General features: G+C 34.3%; 1 protein-coding gene and 1 non-coding gene across 2 annotated transcripts; both read left to right on the top strand.

Annotated features, from left to right (window-relative positions):
* Positions 1-2,165: 2,165 nt before the first annotated feature.
* On the top strand, positions 2,166-2,648 carry LOC113871532. The gene has a single exon (XM_027508624.1). It carries the CDS (start codon positions 2,166-2,168, stop codon positions 2,646-2,648), a length of 483 nt encoding a protein of 160 aa, XP_027364425.1.
* An 8,533-nt stretch (positions 2,649-11,181) lies between these two features.
* On the top strand, positions 11,182-11,288 carry LOC113873957. The gene has a single exon (XR_003506022.1). It is a non-coding gene; the product is annotated as a small nucleolar RNA R71 (small nucleolar RNA).
* The last annotated feature ends 12,820 nt before the right edge of the window (positions 11,289-24,108 follow it).

Here is a 24,108-nt window from a genome sequence, read left to right as displayed (position 1 = left end):
AAGCATCCATCAGCGCTGCATAGTGCATTTCATATAGATATTATTGATGTTTTAACTAAGGAGTTTTGTATTGATTTTTCTGATATTTCTAGTTGTACATGCGCTATAGGAGATTTATGTAAAGTTTGTGCTGAAATAGATGCATATTCATGTGATGCAGCAGCAGGTTTGGGAAGTTCTAGTTTGATTACAACACGTACACATACCTCTGAACGTGCTCAGATACATGCTGCAGAATTAGACTTCTCCACCAGGACACTTCCCTCTATTATGTAGCCACCTATAGTTGAACTAAAGCCTCTGCCTAAGCACTTGAAGTATGCATTTTAAGAGGTTGATAACAAGCTGCCAGTTATCATTTAGCAGATTTGGATGCTGCACAAGAGGAGAAGTTGTTCTAAACTTTAGCAACTTATAAGCAAGCAATTGGCTGAACTTTGGCAGACATTTCAGAAATTATCCCATCCACTTGTATGCGCAGAATTCTACTGAATGAGGATGCAAAACCTGTGAGACAGTCCCAAAGAAAGCTGAATCCCACTCTCCTGGAGGTGGTGAAGAAACAAGTTGGCAAACTGTTAGCTGCTAGCATGATATACCTGATCTCTGATAGCAAGTGGGTGAGTCCGATCTATGTTGTACCCAAGAAGACCGACATAACAGTCACAAAGAACCAATTTGATGAGCTGATTTGACCAGAATTCAGAATGGGTGGTGAGTCTATATTGATTATAGGAAGTTGAATCAAGCCACTCGCAAGGATCACCTTCCCTTACCTTTTATTGATCAGGTCTTGGAGTGGATAGTAGAGAAATCCCATTACTGCTTTCTAGACAGATTTTCTGGTTACTTTCAAATATACATAGCCCCAGAAGATTAGTATAAGACTACCTTCACTTGTCCTTTTGGTACCTTTACTTACAGACGGATGCTATTCGGACTATGTAATATACCTGACACTTTTCAGAGGTGTATGATAAGCATTTTTGTGGACTTCTTAGAGACCTCACTTGAAGTATTGATGGACGACTTTACTATTTATGGGTCTTCGTTTGATGCATGTTTGGATAGCTTGTCTAGAGTATTGATAGATGCATACAGTTTAACTCTTTTTCCCAAGATTACGCAACCTTAGAAATTAACTTTGAATTAAGCAAAACAAGTTAAGAATTTCATTAAAACGAATTAGGGTTAATTAAGCAATGTCCCCCCCTCATCCAACCATTAATTCAACTCAAAGAGTTGGGAAATAGAAATTCATGAAGGAGAAAGAATTATATTAACATTCATACCCAGGAATTCAAGAATCCATGAACTCACTAAGGATTACAAGGAAGTTTAGCCCTCCATAAGGATGGGTCTTACATATTTGAGATGAGAACAAAGGAAATTCAATGTCATTAATGCAAAAATCAAAGGAAAATGAAGAGAAATTGTAAATCAAACCCTAAGATTGGCCTTGGCTGTCACCTAAGGGTCCTAAGCTCTGCAAGTGCTCCCTCAAATGGAAAAGAATCTAAAAATGTGTAAAAAGATCTCGTACCCTAATTTCTAAAATTATATTTATAGTGCAGAAAATCTATAGTAACTACTTTCATTTCATAGTGATAACACGCAGTGCTCCATAGTAGTTACTATCGCTTCATAGTAGCTACGCGCAAGTCTTGTGATTTTGACCTTCTCTGGAGTGTTCACTTTGGTATCAGAGTGATTACTTTGGTCTGCCTAGACTGTTTACTATGGTTTCATAGTAAACAAGCGCAACACTTCTTCAAACTGGAGTCTCTGTAGTGTCTATTATTGGTTCATAGTGATCACTTTGGTCTGTCCTTCTGGATCTAGCTTGCTATAGTGTTCACTATGGGATCCAAAGTGATCACTGCCATCTCAAACTTTCTCAAATGCTAAAAATCCATGGAATAAGTTTAGAAATTCCTGTACAATTATTCAAGTGATCAAAATTGAAAACTATATCTATGTAAATCAAAGTAAATTAACAGAAAATTAAGAAACCTATGATATTTGACCAAAATGATGTTTTTATGTCATTTACACTTTCTAAGTTCACTTTTTCTATTAACTAACACTAAAAAGACAAGTAAAAATTTAACAAAATATGGATTCATCAGTGGGCTTAGAGAACCACCTACAAAACACCTATAGGAATGTCTTCTTATCGGGTTATTTTTGGCAAGACATGTCATCTACTAGTAGAAGTGGAGCATAAGGCATTCTGGGCGATCAAGGAATGTAACCTAGATATAGAGGCAGTTGGCTTACATAGGAAGCTTCAATTACAAGAGTTGGAGGAGATTCGTAGAGAAGCATATGAGAACTCCAACATCTACAAAGAGCACACCAAGGCTTTTCATGATAAGCTAATAGGGTGTAAAGAGTTTCACATTGGTGACAAAGTCCTTTTATATAATTCTAGACTTAAGTTGATGCCCAATAAATTGAGATCTAGGTGGGATGGTCCCTTTCTTGTTATTAATGTTTTTCCTTATGGTGTTGTTGAACTTCAGGATATTGGATTGCAAAGGAGCTTTAAGGTTAATAGGCATCGACTCAAGGTTTTTCATAAGGGCTTGGAGAAACATGAACAAAAGGAGGCCATTTTTGAATTGGCCACCTATCCCAATTTATAGGGAGTTTTCTTACCTCTCTCTCACTTATTGGATTGCTTGAATTGTCCTTATGCTTATTGTGTTTTCCATTGAGGACAATGTTAATTTCAAGTGGGAGGAGTACTATGTTTTTGGTGTGTACTTAGTCTAATTAAGTGATTATTTCATGGCTTTGATGGATTGATTGAATCATTTTTCGGTTTGATAGGTGGACTTTGATATCTTGTGTGTGATAGAATATATACCTTATGAGATTTTGAGCCATATAGATGACAATATCGTGTCATTTTACTTTCCTTCATTGTGTGATTACACTCATGGTTGTATGACACCAGAACTTACTTTGAGCCTTTTTGAGACTGTATTTCCATATGCTTGCATTAACATGATAGAGACATCATTTCTTTCTTGCAAACTACTAATAAAAAGCCAACCTTGCATTATTTCCATTGTTGAAGCCCCCTTGAGCCTAATTGTCCTATTTCTTGTGATCTTAGCTTATTTCAAGCCAAAGGTGTAAAACAATAAAATGATCCAACCTTAGGGGATACAAGAACTTTGGAATTGTTTTGAGAATGATCATAGAAATAAGTGTGGGGAGATTACCCTAGAAAATGCAAGAGAAAAGAAAAATCAGCTCCTTAAAAAAACAGGGAGAAACAAAGAAAAAGGAAAAGAAAAAGTAAGCAATAGAAAGAAAAAGGAGCATTGGATGACTAGCAAAAGTAAAAGAGGATTTTTTTAGATTGTATTACATTATATTTTTTTTAGTGGATTTACTTTCATGCTTACTTTCTTTGGATTCATTCCCCATTGTTCTTATATCCTCTTTGGTTTTAACTTGATTACCTTTGTAATTTTTCCACCTTCACTATGCCCCTTTATAACCTAGAAAAGTCCTCTTGATTTTTGTGTGTATGTGTGAATTCTAGCGGAGAAGTAGGCAATGGGCAAGCTTATGGATGATCGTGCTTCATGTTGTGCATTTTGAGTGACACATTTTAGCTTATACACTTGAGTGATCGAGAGTATATTATGTGAGGATTCTATATCTTATGGTTCATTCACTTGATTTGATATGTTCATTTGTCAATTTGAAGTATGATGATTGATTTCCATTCTAGCCATGTTAGAATTCAAATTAGGACTCAATTGATGCTTTAATTTGATAATTAATGCAGATTAGGTTAAATGATTATTTGATTTAATTCGTAACTCTATTCAATTAGGATATTCAATTGAATTAATAATTGAATTGGGTGATTGTTCAAACGCAGACTTAAATCTTTAGATGCTTTGATAGTTGAAGTTACACGCAATTGGTATTCTGTGGATTGATGTTTCTTAATTCATTTTTACTCACTTTAATTCTATCCGTAATTTAATTTAATTAATTTGCAATTTTCAAAACCCAAAAAACCTTATTTGTATTCTTTAAAACAAAATCTTAAATTGAATTTGACTGAAAATGTGTTTCCATGAATCGACCTAGGTTTCACTCTATACTACAAAACCTTTAGAAAACTTAGTTGTTTTGATAGCAACTTGGCATCGTCTATCAGTAGCAGTAGCGCATGGTCATTGAGGAAGTGTGGCCTCTGGGGACAATATTGTGGCAAATGAAAGTAGTTCACACCTGAGCCGATGTAGTCATGTTTTTCTAGTAAATTCTCAAAGCCTTCCCTTCAGGATTTGTGGTGAAACTCCTGTTTGCAATGCATAGGGCTTGAGCAGTGGCAAAATCACTAAAAGGCTGAATGCATGAATTGAGCTTGGTGTGAAAGTAGTTCCTCTTATTATCCTTTAGTTGCAATGGATTCCCCAAATAATTGTTAATTGCATCCCTGGAGTAGTCAACCCATACTCCTCTCACCTTAGATCTTGTATCAAGCCTTCTTGAATTAAAATCCGATTTGGCATTACCATAAAATTCCTTAATTATTCTTGGATCACAGTACCCTCTTAGTTCTGCCAATTTTCTCCATCTATGCCTTTCAATCTCGTTATTAAACTCATCAAATTCCCCTTCCTTCAAGTCAATTCTCCTTTCCTCTATGATCAACCAATCTTGAATCTTCTTAAATCTATCCTCTCTGTCCTTGTCCCTAAATTTCCTTGGATCAGATGGTGGTGGCTGTGAAGAGGAAACACCCTTATGTTTCTTTGGTGTAGGAGCTGAGTCCTTATGAGCTCTAACCTTAATTCTCCTGAAACATCAAGACGACATCCACAAAACTCAATACAATTATCACAACATAGTCAAATACATGTGGATGATAGTTCTATTGTCAACAAATTTATTCAATTCAATCCAATTCCAAAATCAAAACAACATGCTTCAAATAAAGCATCTCAATTTACAATAATTTTTACAAATTCAGCTACACAATAGACAAGAAATTCCAATAAACTTATAGACTTGATCCACAATATCATGACCACTTTCATTGCAACATGAACATACAATTCAGGTTCTAATTTCCAAAATTCATGGTAAATCAAAAAACTCTAATTTGAAAATTAAGAACTAGATTATATGTACTCTCATTGCTAAAATTCCTTTTAATTCAAGATCTGTCCCTTTTCAAGCAACAATTTATATTTTTAAGGTTCACAAAATCAAGAAAATTAGGGAAAATCATACATAAAGAATTGCTTCTCTTAATTATCAACAAAGCTCTAACAATATTCCTTCTAAATGACCCTATCTCTGCATTTCAAACTCTAATTCTCAAAATATCCTAATTAGAAACCTAGGGCTCATGAAGAAGTGATGCTTTTATATTCCAAAATACTAAAACCATCAATTCCCCTTTAATTTCAATATCATATTCAACATTATAACCCTTCCTATCCAGATATCATGTTTAGGGTCCTAGGGTTCAAAGAGAATTCCAAGGAATCCATCACACAAGGGAGCACTATACATTCTATAATCCAAATCTTAAAGTACAAATCCTAACATTGGATATATAGGACTGAAAAACCTAGGGTTCATGAATTGGGAAAGAATAAAAGCGAGAGAAACCAAATAAACAGAAAAAAAAAAAGGGAAAAGAAAGACTTACCCTTGACTCATTGTGCAGATTCTTGAGTGAGTGAGCGTGAAACATGAGTGATTTTTGGTGGGGAGGAGGATTTGAAAGCAATGGAGGAAGAGGGCGCGTTTTATAATTCAAAATGGTCTTCTTCTCTGCAATTTAAAACCTAGGTCGCGTAACTCTCGCTACAGTGACGATTTCTCGCAGTTGCAAGAGGGCGACAGAATGCCCCCTTTTTCCTCAGGGTCTTCTCATTACAACGAAAACCTTCTCGCTGTAGTGTGAAGAGGACAATTTCAATACTTTTTCAAAGGGCTCTCTCACTACAGACAGCAAGAAGGTTCTCGCTGTAGCAAAAATAACACAAACTTTTGTGCAATTTTATCTAGTTTTTTAGTTGTAGCGAGAGGAGTCTCGCTATAGCGAGGTGCTTCTCGCTACAATGATGACTTAAACAGTTTCAACCCCTTAATTTGCTGATCTCTCGCTACAGCGAGAAAACTCTCACTGTAGCGAGAAGTACACAGAATGCTTCCCAAACTTATTGTCAATTCCTTTTAACCTTAATACTTTCCATTCTTTTTCAACCCTTAATCACTCTATCATTCAAAATTCATGCAATTAACGCTCAGCACTCAAATTCACAATAAAATAGGAATAAATAATTGGAATTATACACAGTGTTACAAAATACCATATGTACTTCCTAAAACAACTAATAAATACTGAAAATAAACAAGGTAAAGGATAGAATTTCACAAACAAACACTGGATTGCCTCCCAGGAAGCGCTTGTTTAATGTCTCATTGCTTGACGTCTATTTCTTTAAGGATCATGCAGTGCAATTATAGTAGTGAGTCTCTTAACTTCACTACCCAGGTATGGCTTGAGCCTCTGCCCATTAACCACCCAACTTCTTTGAGTGCTTCATCTTCTTCACAAGAAATAGTTTTGACCATTTGATTTCAATTTTCCAGGAAACAACTTCAACTTGAAATTGAATAAAAGTACAGATTGGCCAGGCCTAAATGCTCTCTTGAGGATCTTTTTGTCATGATACCCTTTCATCTTTTGCTTGTAAAGCAAGACTCATATACAGTGAGCCTTATTTCTTCTAATTCTTGTAGTTAGAGCTTCCTTTTTCACTTGAAGCTTTTGGATCAAAATTCAAGAACTTCAAAGCCTAAAATGCTTTGTGCTCAAGTTCCACATGCAGGTGACATGCCTTCCCATAAACAAGCTGAAATGGGAAGAGACCTGTAGGGGCTTTATATGCAGTCCTATAAGCCTATAGTGCATCATCCAGCTTAAGAGACCAATCCTTTCTCAAAGCTGTAACAGTCTTCTCCAAGATCCTCTTAATTTCCTTGTTAGAGACCTCAGCTTGACCATTTGTTTGTGGATGATAGGGTGGCGCTACCTTGTGCCTTACCCTATAGTGCTCTAGGACTTTCTGCATTTGAGAATTGCAAAAATGAGACCCTTTATCACTGATTAATACCCTTGGTGTGGAAAATCTGCAGAAGATGTTTTTCTTCAGAAATTTTATCATAGTTTTGGCATCCGCCTTCTGAGATGCAATAGCCTCAACCAATATGAAGCTAGAAGTGGTCTTACAAAACCTGTTCTCCAACAGTCAAAGACCTTTACTTCCAGAATGCTTGAAAGAGGCATTTCATGCCTTCTTGATATTCCACCTGATCTTTAACAGTTGTCGCATTGCTGGACATAATTATAGGCATCTTTAAACAAGGTGGGCCAATAAAATCCAGATTGAAGGACCTTGGTTACTGTCCTCTCTCCATTGAAATGTCCACCATATGGAGAACTACGACAATGCCACAAAATGCTTTGAACCTCATATGATACAACGCATCTTCTTAATAGTCCATTAGCTCCCAGCTTAAAAAGATGAGGATCATCCCATACATAGTACCAAGCACCCTCAAGAATTTCTTCTTCTGGTGCTAGTTAAAATCTTCAGTTACAATACCAGCTGCTTTGTAATTAGCTGTATCTGCAAACCCTTTCTTACACTAAGAGAAGTTTTTCATCAGGAAACTCCTCGATCACTTCTATTTCTTTGCTGGTCACCTCTTGATTCACTAATCTTGATAGATGATCAGCAACAAAATTTTTACTAGCCTTTTTGTCCTTGATAACTAAATCAAATTCCTGCAATAACAAAATCCACTGAATTAATCTTGGTTTTGAATTAGATTTAGTTAACAAATATTTAATTGCAGCATGATCAGTATATATCACAACTTTGGAACCAATCAAATACGATCTAAATTTTTCCAATGCATACACTATTGCTAGTAATTCTTTTTTGGTGGTAGCATAATTCACTTGTGCTTCATTTAAAAGCTTACTAGCGTATTGAATGGCATGGAAAATTTTAGACTTTCCCTGTCCTAGTACATCCCCTATAGCATAATCACTTGCATCACACATTAATTCAAAATCTAAATTCCAATCAGGGGCGACAATGATAGAAGCTAAAATTAGTTTTTGTTTAAGTAATTCAAAGGTATATAAGCATTTAGCATCAAAATTAAAATGGGTATCCTTATTGAGTAAATTACTGAGTGGCTTTGCAATCTTTGAAAAGTCTTTTTGATAAATCGCCTGTAAAACCCAACATGGCTAAGGAAGCTTCTGATTCCTTTTACATTTGTTGGTGGTGGTAGCTTCTCAATCACCTACATTTTTGCGTTATCAATTTCAATGTCCTTAGAGAAGATCTTGTGGCCCAGCACCACAACTTTAGTTACCATAAAATGACATTTTTTCTAATTAAGCACCAAATTTGTTTCAATACACTGCTTTAATACGGTGTCTAAATTTTCTAGAAAATCTTCAAATGATGATCCACAGATCAAGAAATCATCCATGAACACTTCCATGCATTTTTCCAACAAATCGGAGAAAATAGCTAACATACACCTTTGGAAAGTAGCTGGTGCATTACATAATCCAAATGACATTTTTCTATAAGCAAAAGTATCGAAAGGACATGTGAAGGCAATTTTCTCATAATCTTCTGGATCTACAATGATATGATTATAACCGGAGTATCCATCCTGAAAACAGTAAAAAGCTTGACCCGTAAATCTTTCCAGCATCTGATCCATGAATGATAACGGAAAATGATCCTTCCTAGTAGCCTGATTGAGTTTCTTGTAATCTATGCACATTCTTCAACCAATAACTGTTCGGGTGGGGATTAATTCATTCTTTTCATTGTGGACTACTATCATTTTGCCTTTCTTTTGAACCACCTGAACTGGACTTACCCAGATGCTATCTAAAATGGGATAAATCAATCTTGCATCCAGCAATTTCATCACTTTCTTCTTCACCACCTCTTTCATGGTAAGTTTAGACACCTTTAAGGTTGAGCTGCTGGCTTATAATCTACTTCCATGTGAATCTTGTGCATGCAATAAGAAGGACTACTACCTTTAAGATCTGATAAAGTCCAACCTATAGCCCTTTCATTTGCCTTCAACATTAAAATCAATTTTTCTTCATCTCCTTTTGACAATGCACTGCTAATCACTACTGACTTCTTTCCTTCATCCTCTAGGAACACATATTTAAGATATGAAGGTAACATTTTCAACTCTAATTTCTGCTTTTCTATCTTCTCTTCCTGAGATAAATTTTCATAGGGGCTTCATGTGGAGAAAGTTCGTTAGGATTCTAAATTCTTCAAACAATCTTCAATCTCCTTTCCCTCCTCTTCATTTAAATCTTGATAAGCTTCAATTAAAGCTTTTTCCAATGGACTGGACCTTCTGCAATTGTGTCTTCTCCATCATGCATAACTCATTAATGACATCCATCCTAAAACATTGTTGTTTGTCTTTAGGATGGTGCATAGCTTCAAAAACATTAAAATTGACCTCTTCATCATAAACTCTCACCTTAAGTTTATCATCATCCATATCAATAATCACCTTGGCAGTCTTCATGAAAGGCCTTCCTAAAATCAGAGGGACTTCTACATCTTCTTCCATATCTATGTTTATAAAATCAACAGGAAATATAAATTTATCCACTTTCACCAAGACATCCTCTGCTACACTATAAGGAAATTTCATAAACCTATCTGCTAGCTGCAAAGTCATTCTTGTAGGTTTGATCTTCAGCTCCCCAATCCTTTTAAACATGGATGTGGCATTAGATTGATGCTTGCTCCTAGATCGAACAATGCCTTTCCCATAGAAAATACACCTATGGTCATTGGAATTGTGAAACTGCCTAGATCCTTTGTTTTCTAAGGCAATAATTTCTAAATTACTGCACTACAACCTGCCTCTAATTCAACTGTCTCATTTGAGAATATTCTTTTCTTTGTGAGCAATTCTTTCATGAATCTAGCATAGGTTGGCATCTACTCCATAGTCTCCATGAAGGGAATATTAATTTGTAATCTTTTAAAAATGTATATGAATCTGGCAAATTGTCTCTCCTTGCTTTTCTTGGAAGGAATCTTAGGGTATGGTAAGTCTTTCAATTGTGGAAGCTCACCCTTATCCTTCCTTTTATCACTCTCATTTTTTACTTTTTCTTCTTTTTCTTTCTTTTTCTCACTATATACAATTTTCTCATTATTTCTTTCAACTTCTTCCTCACTTCCACTCTTTTCTTTTTCACATTCTTTTCTCTCTCCATCACCTCCTCTTCATTTACTAAATGGTCACCAATCCCTCTTCCAATCTTCTTACCACTTCTTGTGGTAATTAATTTGCATTGCTCCTTTGGGTTGGTTTGTGTTTTGGCAGAGAAGTGTCCTGATGTTTGCTGCTCTGAAAGCTGTTTTGCCAACTGCCCCACTTGTATCTCTAAATTTCTGATGGACGCCTCAGTGTTTTTCTGGTTGGTCATTGACCCTCCAGTTTGGACTGTCTCTTATGAAGTAGAGGAAAGTGTGGTTGTTGTTGTTGTTGTTGGTATGAAGGTTAGTGATGAAAAGGGGGTGGTCTGTTGGATGGTCCTGCTTCTTGTCTTCACCCATATCCTTGGTTTTGGTTCTGCCTCTAACCCTATGAAAAATTGTTAGAATAATAATTAGTGTTAGGGTTAGAAAAGTTACTTCCCCGAGGTGGGTTACTTATATAATTCACTTCCTCATTTTCTGAATTGTGAGTTGGGTAATCCTCCATAGAAATCACATTTAAGCACTTGGTTAGTTGTGGAGTGGACTGAATGAAGCCGTTGTGGCAATTTGGTCATTTGTTTAGTGAGGGCTTCAATCTTTTGAGTCAAGATTTTATTTTGAGCAAGAATAGCATCTGATATGCTCAAATCTAAGACTCCAATTCTCTGAACTGCCCTTCTATTATGCTGACTTTGCCTATTAGTGGATGAAAGAGCATTAATTATTCTTGTGGCTTGCTCCACATCTACTGCCATCATTGTTTCACCACCAAACAACATCTAAAATCATTTTAGTGTTAGGCCGAAGACCATTACAAAAAATGTTCAACTGATCTACATCTTCAAATCCATGGTTAGGACATTTCCTAAGCAAGGACTAAAAATGTTTCCAGGCTTCATAGAATGCTTCATCCTGACCTTGTCTAAAAGTGGAGATATCTAATTTTGCACTAATATATTTGTAAGATGGAAAGAATCTAGTGAGAAATTTTCTTTCCACGTCACTTCAACTTGTCAGGCTCTGATTTGGATGTGACTTCAATCACTCCTTTGCTTCCCCAATCAGAAAAAATGGAAATAGCTTAAGATATGCTGCCTCTTCCTCATCATCATCAAAACCTATAGTAGACACCAATTCATAAAAAGTATCGAGATAGGCATAAGGATCTTCATGGTCCTTTATTGAGAACTGGTGTGAACTAATCAAATTCAGGAAAGCAAGCTTAATTTCCATAGCCCTTGTAGTAGGTGGTACTATTATACTTGAATAATGCCTTGGACCTTGATGCATGGCATAATCACTGAGAGTTCTCCCTGGTGGTGGATTTGCTCTTGGTCCTGCATTTCCTTCATAGTTTCCACCATTCCCATTGCCACCTTGATTATCTTCTCCAGTATCTGCCATTTCTTCTTTTTCAGAGTCTGAGTGAATTTCCAGTGATTGTGAAGTTTAAGATGCTCCTTGTTGTGCTAGCTTCTTTTTCTTCCTTGTTGCGCTATTATTTCTCCTAGATGTCCTTTCAATCTCTATATCAAATAGCAACTTATCTGCAGAGGCTTTTCCTTAAAATATCATAAACAAGGAACTTGAAACAAAAATTAGCAATAAAGAGTAATCAGATAAATGAAAACTGAATAAAACTAATTACAATTACTTAATTAACTATACTTAAAAACTAATACAAATTACACATTGCTCCCCGCCAATGGCGCCAAAAACTTATTGAAATTTTTCCTTCAAACAAGACAAGTGTACTGGGTCTGTTGCAAGTAATGACTAGTAGAGTACCAAAATATTGCCTTCAGAGAGCAATTCAAAATGTATTAATTGTTAAGATAAAAGTTAATTGAGCTTATATACAAGAGAATTGATTGATGATTTTCATAAGATTTTGAGTAATAATTAGTGTAAAACGATAATGTAAAATGTAGTAAAATTTAAATTAATGAAACTAGATTGAATTTCATTTATTTCCCTCTCTGTATTTCAGCAATCCAGTGATAAACATAGCATTCATTCCCAATGAATTTGATGCAAAATACAAGAACCATATATCTCAATTCCATGAAAATATATTTCTCCGATGATTTCTTAAATGTTGATCCCTCAAGCAGTTAACAAATTATCCAACATTATAATTAGGCTTTAAAACAATCAATAACTTGAAATCTATTCCTAGAGTAATTAGTTATTGAATAATCTCAATCAGATCTAGATCTAAGTTATCTAAGTAATATTTTTCCAGATGCAACTCAGATATAGGTTCAAGAAGCTATCAGTTAGAAAGATTCAAGGATTACACATGGATTGAAATCACCAAATCAATAGAAATAAAGAAGAAACAACTATATTTATATACTATTGAGAATACATCAAGTTTGAAGATTTACATTCAATCCCATACAAATTTTAGCAGCTCATTGCAACCATAGTAACAAGAAATAAGATACAAACGGTGTAGAATACCAAAACTTGAGTATTCCTACTCTTTTTGTTTACCCTTCATCGCTCTCTCTCTCTCTCTCTCTCTAAAACAATGAAATGGAACAGCCTCTCTTTAGAAACACAAAATTCATTTTTTATACTAGTCTGGACGAAGCTTCTCTCGCTACAGCGATACCTCATCACTGTAGCGAGACATGGAAATAAAAATTAGGTCATTCTATCTGTCTCTCGCTGCAGTGATATATGTCTCGCTACAGCGATACAAAAATATTTTGCTACAGTGATGCATTCTCGCTACAGCGAGAGAAACACATAATTGTTTTCATAAATTTAAGCATTCTCGCTGCAGTGAGGGTATCTTGCTACAACGACAAACCTTCAAAAGCTGGCTTTTCTGCAACTTCATGCTTTATATACCCTTTTTCTTTTTTCAAATTTCTTCAACTTTGAGTGATGTCTCTCTTTTGATATCAACTACAAAATATATAAAAAGGAATCAAAACACTTATATTTGCATTCTTTCTTAAAATATACAAGTAATTGCAAAAGTACTAAGTTTAAGAGAAATTTAACCAAAAATTCTAACACTTAACATGAAAAGTGTTCAAATCATCACCTAAAATTACTCATTTTATACATTTATCAACCTCTTAGAGTGAAGAGCGAGGAATTACTTTTCGTGTTCTTGAAACCCTAGCTGAGTAAGGCATTTTTAAGGCTATCAAACCAGGCTCTTGGAGCTTATTTTAACCCATAGATTGCCTTAGATAACTTGCAGACATGATCAGGTTTAGTTGAGTCTACAAAACCCTCTAGTTGATGCATAAACACAGTTTCTTTGAGGTATCCATTAAGAAATGCATTTTTTTGTCCACCTGTTTAACCTCCCAGTTATGATGTACTGCAATTGTGAGCATTATTCGAAATGTACTGGCCTTGACAACTGGACTGAAGGTTTCTTCATAGTCTAATCCAGTTGTTTGTTGAAACCTTTTGCAACTAATCTTGCCTTTCTCCTTTCAATTATGGCATCTACTTTGTACTTGGTCTTGAAGACCCATTTAGAGTTAATGATGTTCTCTTGGCCTCGATATGGTACCAAGAGCCAGGTTTGATTTGACACGAGGGCCTTATATTCATTGTCCATAGCTTCTTTTCACTGTGGTCTTGTGAGTGCTTCTTTGGCATTTTCTAGTTCCTTCTCATCTGTGCAAGTTTCAACTAATCCAATATATGGCTTCTTTGGCTTGTGAATTCTAGCCTTGCTCCTACTCTAGTGGTTGTTGATGTTTGTGCTTGGTTCAGCAAAGTCCTAATGAGCCCCAACAATTGTTTTGGTGGGATCAGTGTCATCAGAGGTTGGACTATTTCTTGTTGAATCATTTGCAATTTGATCTCTGCTGGGGCCATCAACCCTCTCAAATGGATTTGCTCGTTCTTGTTCTTCATCAATCTCAAGTGGATTTGTTGGTTCTGGTTCTTCATCAATATGATTATCATCTGGAAGCACTGCTTCTTCATTATGTGTGGTACTTGTAGCAGACAAAAGGAAAAGAGACAAATGGACCTTCAGTTAGTGTTTTTAAGGGGCTTTTTATATTGAGAAAAGCATCATGGAATGGAAAAAGCTCCTCATTAAAGACAACATGTCTTGAAATGAAGATTCTTCCATGAAAATTTAGACATTTGTATCCTTTGTGAGAGATGTAACATCCTTCTCTTCTTTAAATAATTTTCTTTAAATATTTACATTATTAAAAATATAAATAAGAAATTTTTGTAAGAAATTATACAAGTTTAAATAAATGATACAACATGAGAATACCAATTAATAAAATTTGACAAATTTACAAAATCTCTCAATAAAACTTTTCACTTTTAAGGAATAAAAATACATAAATGGAATTATACATCTATTACATTAAAATTTATTATATCTGAGCAGTTCTTTCTCCCACAATCCTTGACGAATATGACCCTAGAACGGATCATCCATCTCCATTTCTTTTCTTTCAATTACCTTAATCATATCAGTAAGGGTGAGTATTTTTCGCCCCACTAAATCTCTTTTATTATGAATTATTTAAAAGAAACTAAAGTTATTATTTAATATTCTATTCTAATTCATTATCAATGGTGTACGATCCAAATATATAATCATTACATCCAAGCACATACAATAAGACAACCATCAATCAAAGCATATCCTACAATTTACTCATTACACACATATTTCTATATTGACATGTATGTTATTATATATATATATATATATATATATATATATATATCATATAGTATCAATTTATATGTCATAATACATGTGTTCAATCACACCCATCGATGTACTACAACACCCATATCATAATAACATAAATCAATCTGTTACGATACATATATTATAACCATACAGATTCTATACCATTACACATCTATAACATTTTCATAACAATTACCCCTCGAATCCCTTGAGGACTTCTTAGCATAGATAGCTATTGGTTGATTGCAACATCACAGATACACGTGTGCCGCCCCGACCCTTTTTAGCAAAGGATAGTCAGGAGCTTCGTCAGGAAATGAGGGTGTGGCCTATGAATGTCTATTTTTCAATAAATTATTGTGCACTGTTTTATCGTTAGCATTCACTATCCTCATTTGTCCAATATTTCCTAAATCTTCTTTGGACTCTATACCCCTAGTGTATCGTTATACTATTTATACTTATTTTCCTTCTATTTCTCAACATTTCTCATTTTTATACTCTTTCTATCAATTAGCATGTCATAATACGTGGGTTATAATTTTATATAAATTCATGGATCACAGTAGATATTATAACACATTCTTCAATGTTCTATAATATGTATCGTAATTACCCTCTTCAAGTTATTTTAACCCACGCATCATAATCATGTATCTCATTCTTTCTCTATCATACATCATATACTTTCAATATCAATCAATACTTCAATCATTCATATGAATTTACTCAATTTGAATACACTTCAGCTATCAAATCATATCTACACTTGTTGTATCATGTTAATCTAACATAGAAAGTTATCATACAATATTACACTATATAATCAGTACAATATATCAATCTAACACAGAAATTACCACAAATCTCACAACATACAATCAAACAATATGCCGAAGATTGGGGACATCTTCGGGCTCAGTCCAACTCGTACAATCTCAATATGGTCTCCTAACCTAAAGTTCATTATTTTGTATCCTTTATTACTTAACTCACATACTTTCTAAGAAACTTAGTTTTAAAACTTCTTAGAGTTATTCTGGCTTATATCTTTTTCTATAAATCTAATTTCATTAGTTTCAAGTAAACCCAAACCCTTTCTTTATACCCAAAATACATTTTTACCATATGATTTCATTAAAATTATAGACTTTTACTAAAATAGGTTATTTAGATTCTCTTGAGATCACTATTTATAAAACTTAAAGCTTGAAAATACTCCCCTTACCTGGTAACGGTTCCTCTAAACAAGTTCTCTGAGTGATCTATAGAGAGATTCCATGGAGATATATTCTGAAAGATGAGGTTTCCTAAGTATTTCAAGATAGATGTCTTAATAGGAGAAGAGAACCGAAGAAAAGGAACAAAATAGAGATATGAGCTCTGAGAAACTTACTTAGATTTGAATGGAATCGATGTTTGAGCTTGGATCTAGAAGAGATTCAAAGTTCGAAGAGTTCTTTCTAGAGAGATGAAGGAGAGAAAATAGAGAAAATCTAGAGAGAAGGTTGTTTGGTGAGAAATGAACTTTTTTTAGGTTGAAATCCCTTAAATATCCTTCTAAACTGGCACGATCTAGCTTGAGCAATACAATTCTCGCTTAAGCGAGCTTCCATTCTTGCCTGAGCGAGACAACCAGACAGTGATACTACTCATTTTTTTTTATATTCTCGCTTGAGTGAGATTGAGTCCAGAGAGCACCTATCTTCCCTGCAACTCCTTGCCTGAGCGAGCTCTATCTCGCTTAGGCGAGCTGCTCCCAGCCTAAGCGACATCCCTTTCTCGCCTAGGCGAGAGGACAATTGGACCAACTTTATCTAATTCTAGCTTGAGCGAGAGGTTCCAGAACGTTTTCTTTTAGGAAATCCTACGTTGCTTGAGCGATATCTATCTCGCTTGGGCGAGATATCCTTTATCCAAATTTCCTATTTTTCCTATCTAAGAGTAATAAAATTGAGGGTGTTACAGGAGATGCTATAGCCCAAGAACACACATCTGGTTGTGTGAAATTGCAGTTTATGCTGATTATAAGGCTTGAGATAGGGATAGCAAGCACACCCAAAAGGTTTTAAAAAGCTGTAGTCAGGTTCCTTTCTAAAGAGTAAGGAATAAGGGCTTTCATTTTGGGTGGCTATAGAGGGTAGTCTGTTTATAAGATATACTGCTGTGGAGAATGCTTCCCACCAATAATTTGAAAGCATTTTTGCTTGGGCTAGTAATGTCAGGCCAAATTCAACTATATACATGTGTTTTCTCTCAGCCCTACCATTTTGTTGTGATGTGTAAGGGCATGACATTCTAAATTTTATCCTTGCTTCTATTGCATGTTATTACATAGCCTTATATTCATCACCACCATCACATTGGATTGTCTTAATTTTCCTGTTGAACTCATTTTCTCCCATGCTTTTAAGCTAAACAAAGGCACATGCAATATATGATTTCTGTTTTAGACGGTAAATCCAAGTGAATCGACTAAAGTCATCAATGAAGTGAGCATAATATTTGAAACTAGAAGGGGATGTTACTAGTGCAGGGCCCCAGGCATCAGTATGAATTAATTCAAGAGTTTCCTAAGCATGAAAGGAAGAGATTTTAAAAGGTAAAAAAATGCATTTTACTATATTGACAGGCCTCACAAAAGTTAAAATGATCGCTAGGTGACACTTTCACATTACAACTTTTCAAGACTCTATCTAGGACTTTATTATTTGGATGACCAAGTCTTCTATGCCAACTTTCCATGACAAATACATAAGCAGATGGATTCTTTTTAGGATTGCCTTCCCTGTCAACTTGTCCTTCACAAGGCAGCAATTTGCATCAAATTCAACAAGAATGTTATTATCAGCAGTCACTTTTGACACAATAGATTTTTGGTAATTTTGGGCACATATAAGACATTATGTAAATCAAGTGAGTTTAGTTTTGAGGAACCTGAGGCAACAATCTTTAATTTCTCACCACTTCTAACTATTAAGGACTTCTTACCATGATGTTCTATCAGATCTTAGAATTTTTCAGTTTGGTGTGTCACATGATTGCTTGCACCACTGTCAAAGTACCAATCATAATCTTGAATGGAGTTTTGTGAAGCTAGGAAGGCATTATGGGTTCCTTGTCAATCACTGTCTGTAGAATCCTTTGAGCTTGAGTAGGACTTATCAAACCTGTAGTAGCAATTTACTGCTATGTGCCCTGTGACACCCTTACTACTTATTATGCCATCAATATAAATATAATATTAAAATAATCCAAGCAGTAAGAAAGCCACATGTATGAGTTTACATTTGTTCACATTAATAGAAACTAAATACACCATCTGCATCAGTTATCCAAATACGTATATAGCAATCATCTGTCAAAATATACAGTCATCCAGTCATATAAACATATACACATAGCTGATTTACATACAAAATAAAGTGGGGTCACGATATCAGAGACAACAACAACAAAAATGACCTCACAAGCTTTCCCCCTAGACCCATGATTATCAAAAATACCATTTCCTCCAAAAGTTAACAATACTCTAAGAGTAAATGGAAAAGTGAGTCTCATGGGTACCCTGATGGGGATGGGGTATGCCTGTGGGCCTGGCCCATTTCTATCTAACAAAAAGGTAATAGTGCCAGTATGGGTGAACTGTTGTCGTTCCCAATCATACGTCCATCTTCCTTCAGGATCATATCTGACCATGACGCTGAACTGGTATGGTGGTCGGGCCATTTGTGTCCTCACCTACTAAACATATTCACACAACACATATAGCAACTAAAAGGGTGAGACAAACCCATTTCAACCAAAGTACAGTAGAAAACACGTCAAGATATTTACAATCATTATAGCAATTAGCAACAACTCAACACACAATGTACATGCCATGTATGATTTTGTGCATCACCTAGTTAATTGCTATACTGACACATGCATATGGGCCCAAACCATTTTCTTTTTCTTTTTCTCTTTCTTTCTTTCTGGGAAGGATCAGGAGTTCACTGTCACCAATCATTCTTGGTCATAACCATCTCATTAGATAGTTTCAAAGATATAGCTCAACTGATTCTGAGAATCCATCGGGTTCTGTCAGGATAATCCAGTTTTGCAGTGAGAACCGACAGCACAGGGTTGCGAGCCCTGCCTTTGCCAAGCTCAATCACACCTGACTATCCTCAAGACTAACCTGGAGTCTCCCCTAGATTTCGTATACTTCCCATCCAACGCCACCATCATTACATGTTTATGATGCATGGACCTAATTTCAGTCTTTTAATTAGGTACTAAACATTTCTTTTCAATCAATAACAACATATGTTTCAAAATTTCACCGACAATCTGGCAGAGTTTTCTCTATAATTTAGATAATTCCAAATTTTCTTCTCTCTGCAAAACAGCCAGAAAATTCCAATATACTTCTAATTTTAAACAGAGTCTCACCACCACCACATTTCACAACTTTTCTTTCATTTCAATGGCTCTTAAATACCTTTTTCCAATTATCACCACATTTCAAAATACTTATTTAAAATAATACTTTAAAATGAATTAAAATCCTTTAAATTATTTAAATATGTATATAGGTATATTTTAAATATATAAAAACTATTAAATAAATTTTGATCAAACCACTTGAAATTAAAGAAGATTTTTTTTAATATCTTTATTTCGCAATTCTCCAATTCTTTTCAACTTTCAACAGACCTTCTATATGCTCACTCCACATGAATGATAGTTCATTCCTCAAGTATTTTAGGTAATCAATTATTTATACTGAATTCAACAAACAATTATCATAGAAACATCATCACATATAAAATCAATTTCAAAAAGGAATATCAAACAATTGTACACTAAGTATGGAAATAATTATAAATTCCTTCAAATAATTCATATATACATAGCAAAGAATAAAACACCTATTTCTCAACGTTTTTCTACTATACCCGTGAAAATAGATATGTCCCCCCTTACCTTGAAGTGTATACCGATTTTTTTCCTCACCAACGATTTCTTTCCACCACTTCTCAAACCACGATCCTAACCAAATAATCACACATAATCATGATCAATGTTAAGAGGCATTAATTACCCAACCCACTACTAGTGAGTTGAAACTATCATTTTCTAATCTTCGCAAAAATGACTTACGGGCCTTACAATTGTTTTCTATGATGTAAATAGAATACTATAAGCCTAAAGGTGATTAAAAATAATTATTTTCCCTTCATAACACTCTTGGGACAACACCTCTAGACCAAGGGTTTTAAACCCCCAAATGTATTTTTAACAAAACAAAAAGCACCAAAATTATTTATTATAAAATATAGAAAGATTAAGCTAATTAAAACATAATTTAGAAACAAAATTTTTGGACAAAATCTCACCCTCATGCCACTGTTCCAGCACCCAAAAAGAGGGAGAAAATAAAAAAATTAATCGGTTAAAAGTGTTCAAAATGATGAAAATAGATGGAATATTAAAAAAATTTAATGAACTTACTTGAAAATTTAAGAGATTAAGACCAAAGATGATCAAAGCTCCTTGGAAGAAAGAAAATGGGGCTTACGGAAGTGAAAGGAAGAAATGGGAAGCTTTAGAGACTAATCCTTATCTTAAATAGTAAAAATAATAATATAATATTAGAATTTTCACTAATTCTTTAGTAATTAATTGAAATAATTAGATAAAAATCCCAAAATTTAAAAATAATCATGAAATATATCAAACATAATTATAAAATAATTTTTAACACTATTGATCCTTTAGTTGGTGTCTAAAATTTTTACACGCAATTTCTACTTGAGCATATAACTAATTTACGTAAAATTAACCAGAAAATCCACAAATGCTCATTAATTACAAAACAAATTATTTTTATATTCTAAATAATATTTATAAATAAAATATAATTTTTTTAATAATTTTTACTATTATTATTATTATTTTTAAAATAAAATATTATTTTTAACTTTATACAACAATTTTAACCAACACAAATTGACACTTTTTGAAACTTAAAAATTTTAAAATTAAAAATTATCAAAAATTTCTTAAAAATATACCTAACAATTTTGTCTAAAGCATCTCATGCTAATATTATCCCAATTTTTCTCAAAAAATCAAGTACTATATATTAACTTAGACTTATATTAATAAATTAATTGTTTAGCAAAAACGAGGATGTTACATGCCCAACCTTGTTGCAAACTTGACATGTTATCTTAGACATTCTTCCTCTTCCTTTGCCTCCTCTTCAACCTCTGGAGTTAAAGTCTCTCTAGTTGTTACTAGAACCTCTCCAGTTGTTGTTCGTGTTGAACTTGTTGCCATTGTAATCAGTTTTGTGAGCAATATTTGTTGATGCATTAAGAGTTAGGTTGGTGAGGTTATTTAGTTGGTCGAGTCTACTCTCAAAGGTAAGGAATTAGGCCTGCAGATCAACCCAGCTGAGAGTAGTTTAATTAGATAGCTTGACCACCATAGGGTTGTATTTAGAATCTAAACCATTTAGAGTTTGAATAATCAGATCTGAGTTGGAAATAAGACTGCCTACAAGTTTAAGTATGTCAGCGAGATTCTTCATCTTGACCAAATACTCTTCCATCTTCATCTCTCTTTTTTCTGGTGCTATGAAACTCCAATTTAAGGTAAGTGATTCGAGACCTTATGTGTACACCGGATAGACTTTGAGCTTCATCCCAAAGTTGTTTTGAGGTTTAACAGTGCAGTAATTGTGTTGCTATTTCAACAGTCATTGAATTCATCAACTAACCAAGGAGTTATGAGTCATGGGCACACCAATCGTCAAAAGCAGGATTGGGCTTTTTGCCTAATTCTGCAAAGGTTGTGAACTCTTCAGGACACTCTTTTGTCCCTAACAAGTACCCATCGAGCCTGCAACCTTTGACAATAGAGAGCATCAAATATTTCTATAGTGGATAGTTGTCTCTGTCCAGCTTGATAGACACAATGGATGGAATATCATTTTGGAGGTAAGGGACCATTGATTGGTAATTACAGTAATTGACATAGTCAAAGGTAATATTGGATCCATACATCAAAGGATCTTGTCTCTAATTTTTACAACTAAGTTCTTTGTGGGCTTTAGAGATAAACTCCACGTCTTGACCATAAACACTACTCAAGGACTAGAGTTCTTCCTAATATCACAAGGATTAATATTATGATAAGAGAGAACAGAGAAATAGGAACGAGATTCAAGGGTTAAGATCCGGAAACTTACTTAGATTCAAGTGGAATAGACGTTTAAGCTCAGATTTGAGAGAGATTCAAAGTTATTGGAGGCTTTTTCTAGAAAAGGAGAGGAAGAGAACAAAGAAAATGTAGAGAGAAAGATGATTTAGTTAAAAATGAATATTTAGGACGAAAGTTCTTTAAATAGCCCTCAAACTCCCGACTTTCTCGCTATAGCGAAAAAACTAGACAGTATTTTTCCTTTGCTGTTTGTCATTCTAGCTACAGTGAGAGAATTTCCCTCACTACAGCAAGAATCTTAGCTACAACGAGAATGTTGTTGGGTCATCCTTATCCACTTCTTGCTATAGTGAGAGGGCTCTAGAGGCTTCTAGAGAGCATGATTCTAGATGACTTATCTCGCTATAGTGAGATATCTTGTAATTTACATTAATTAAACACTCCTGATTTTAAACAACATGCACAAACAACTAACATAAATTGCCATAATAATAAATAACAAAATAAAAGTGTTACAACCACAGACCTCATACTTATTTCTTGACCTAAACTCCTGATCATGCTTTTATTAAAAGGGGTCAAGTCAGAATACGTTGTATTCGTGTAGCTGTAGCTATCTAGCAACTATCTATACTTAGGAGACCTTAAAAGGAAATATGATAAAGTTGAATATTTGATAATTATTGTATCATATGAACATGAATGGTACTGTCTGATTGATTAATGTATTATTCTTGTTTGTGTTGCTTGATATTATTGTGAATTCATGTTTGGTAATGAAAAGAGAGGCTCATCCTTACAAAACCTTTCAAGGAACAAAGATGACAGATCTCCAAAGATTTGTTAGGCTGTCAAAGCTGCTTATTAGTAGTAGACTAGACCATGTATGTAGGGAATGACAACGGTTATGCCATTGTAGCTTTATTGTAAATAGTAATGATGGCTCAAGTATTATATTTACCTTAGAAATGACGATAGGATATGGTGTACCTTTTGATTACCCTAGCAGTGGTAGAATCCACCATACATTGTGCTTATATATAGACAGAGGTTTGGTCAGACCGCCAAATGCGTGGAATTATGTTTATACCTTTCTAGGTCATGATCAATATGGAAGACCAAGCCACTTTACTGTAGAACGGATCACAGTACTGAAGTGGTAGCTGATGCGGATGATCTCGGTGAAGACAAAGACTTATCCCCTGAGGATTTAGCAGAAATAAAGGGATGGTTTGGGAAAGATGACTAAGATCGTCTTCAATCTTTTGGGTGCATATACTGCTCATTAAAACTTATTGTATTTTGTATTTTGTAAATGGTATCGATGAGTCCTAATGCATTTTGAAATGATATTTTATAAATATTCAACTCTTATATATTAATGAGACTAGTATATATTTATGTTATTTTAGTTCTTTACTAAAATTCATTTACTTCCCATTGCTTTATTACTGGAAATTTTACAAGTTGAGTAATTTAAATGAAAGTTTTACATTTTTGGCACCTTGCATTATGAATACAAGCGAACTTTAATTTAACTTTCTCTTTTCTATGCAAAATTATTTTCTTAACTTTATAAATTAATAAGGATGTTACATCTAATATCAACTTAATTGTTATATTTATTCCAGTATCTTGCAGTAATCTTGAAATTTAACCATACTGATTATTTCACATATTTAATACTTTCTCTAATTTCAAGTAGTACTTTGTTAGCTATTTTAGACTCTCCTAGACAACCAAATTGCACATGAAAAAAAGATTTATCATAAGACAACAAATTAATTTGCAAGTGAAGATAATTTTTGAAATATCTTGTATATTATCATAGGTAAAAATATTATATGAGAT

Source organism: Abrus precatorius, unplaced genomic scaffold, assembly GCF_003935025.1.
Source record: "Abrus precatorius isolate BTA unplaced genomic scaffold, Abrus_2018 Scaffold7, whole genome shotgun sequence".
NCBI lineage: Eukaryota > Viridiplantae > Streptophyta > Magnoliopsida > Fabales > Fabaceae > Abrus > Abrus precatorius.
This window is presented reverse-complemented; position numbering and strand designations above follow the sequence as displayed.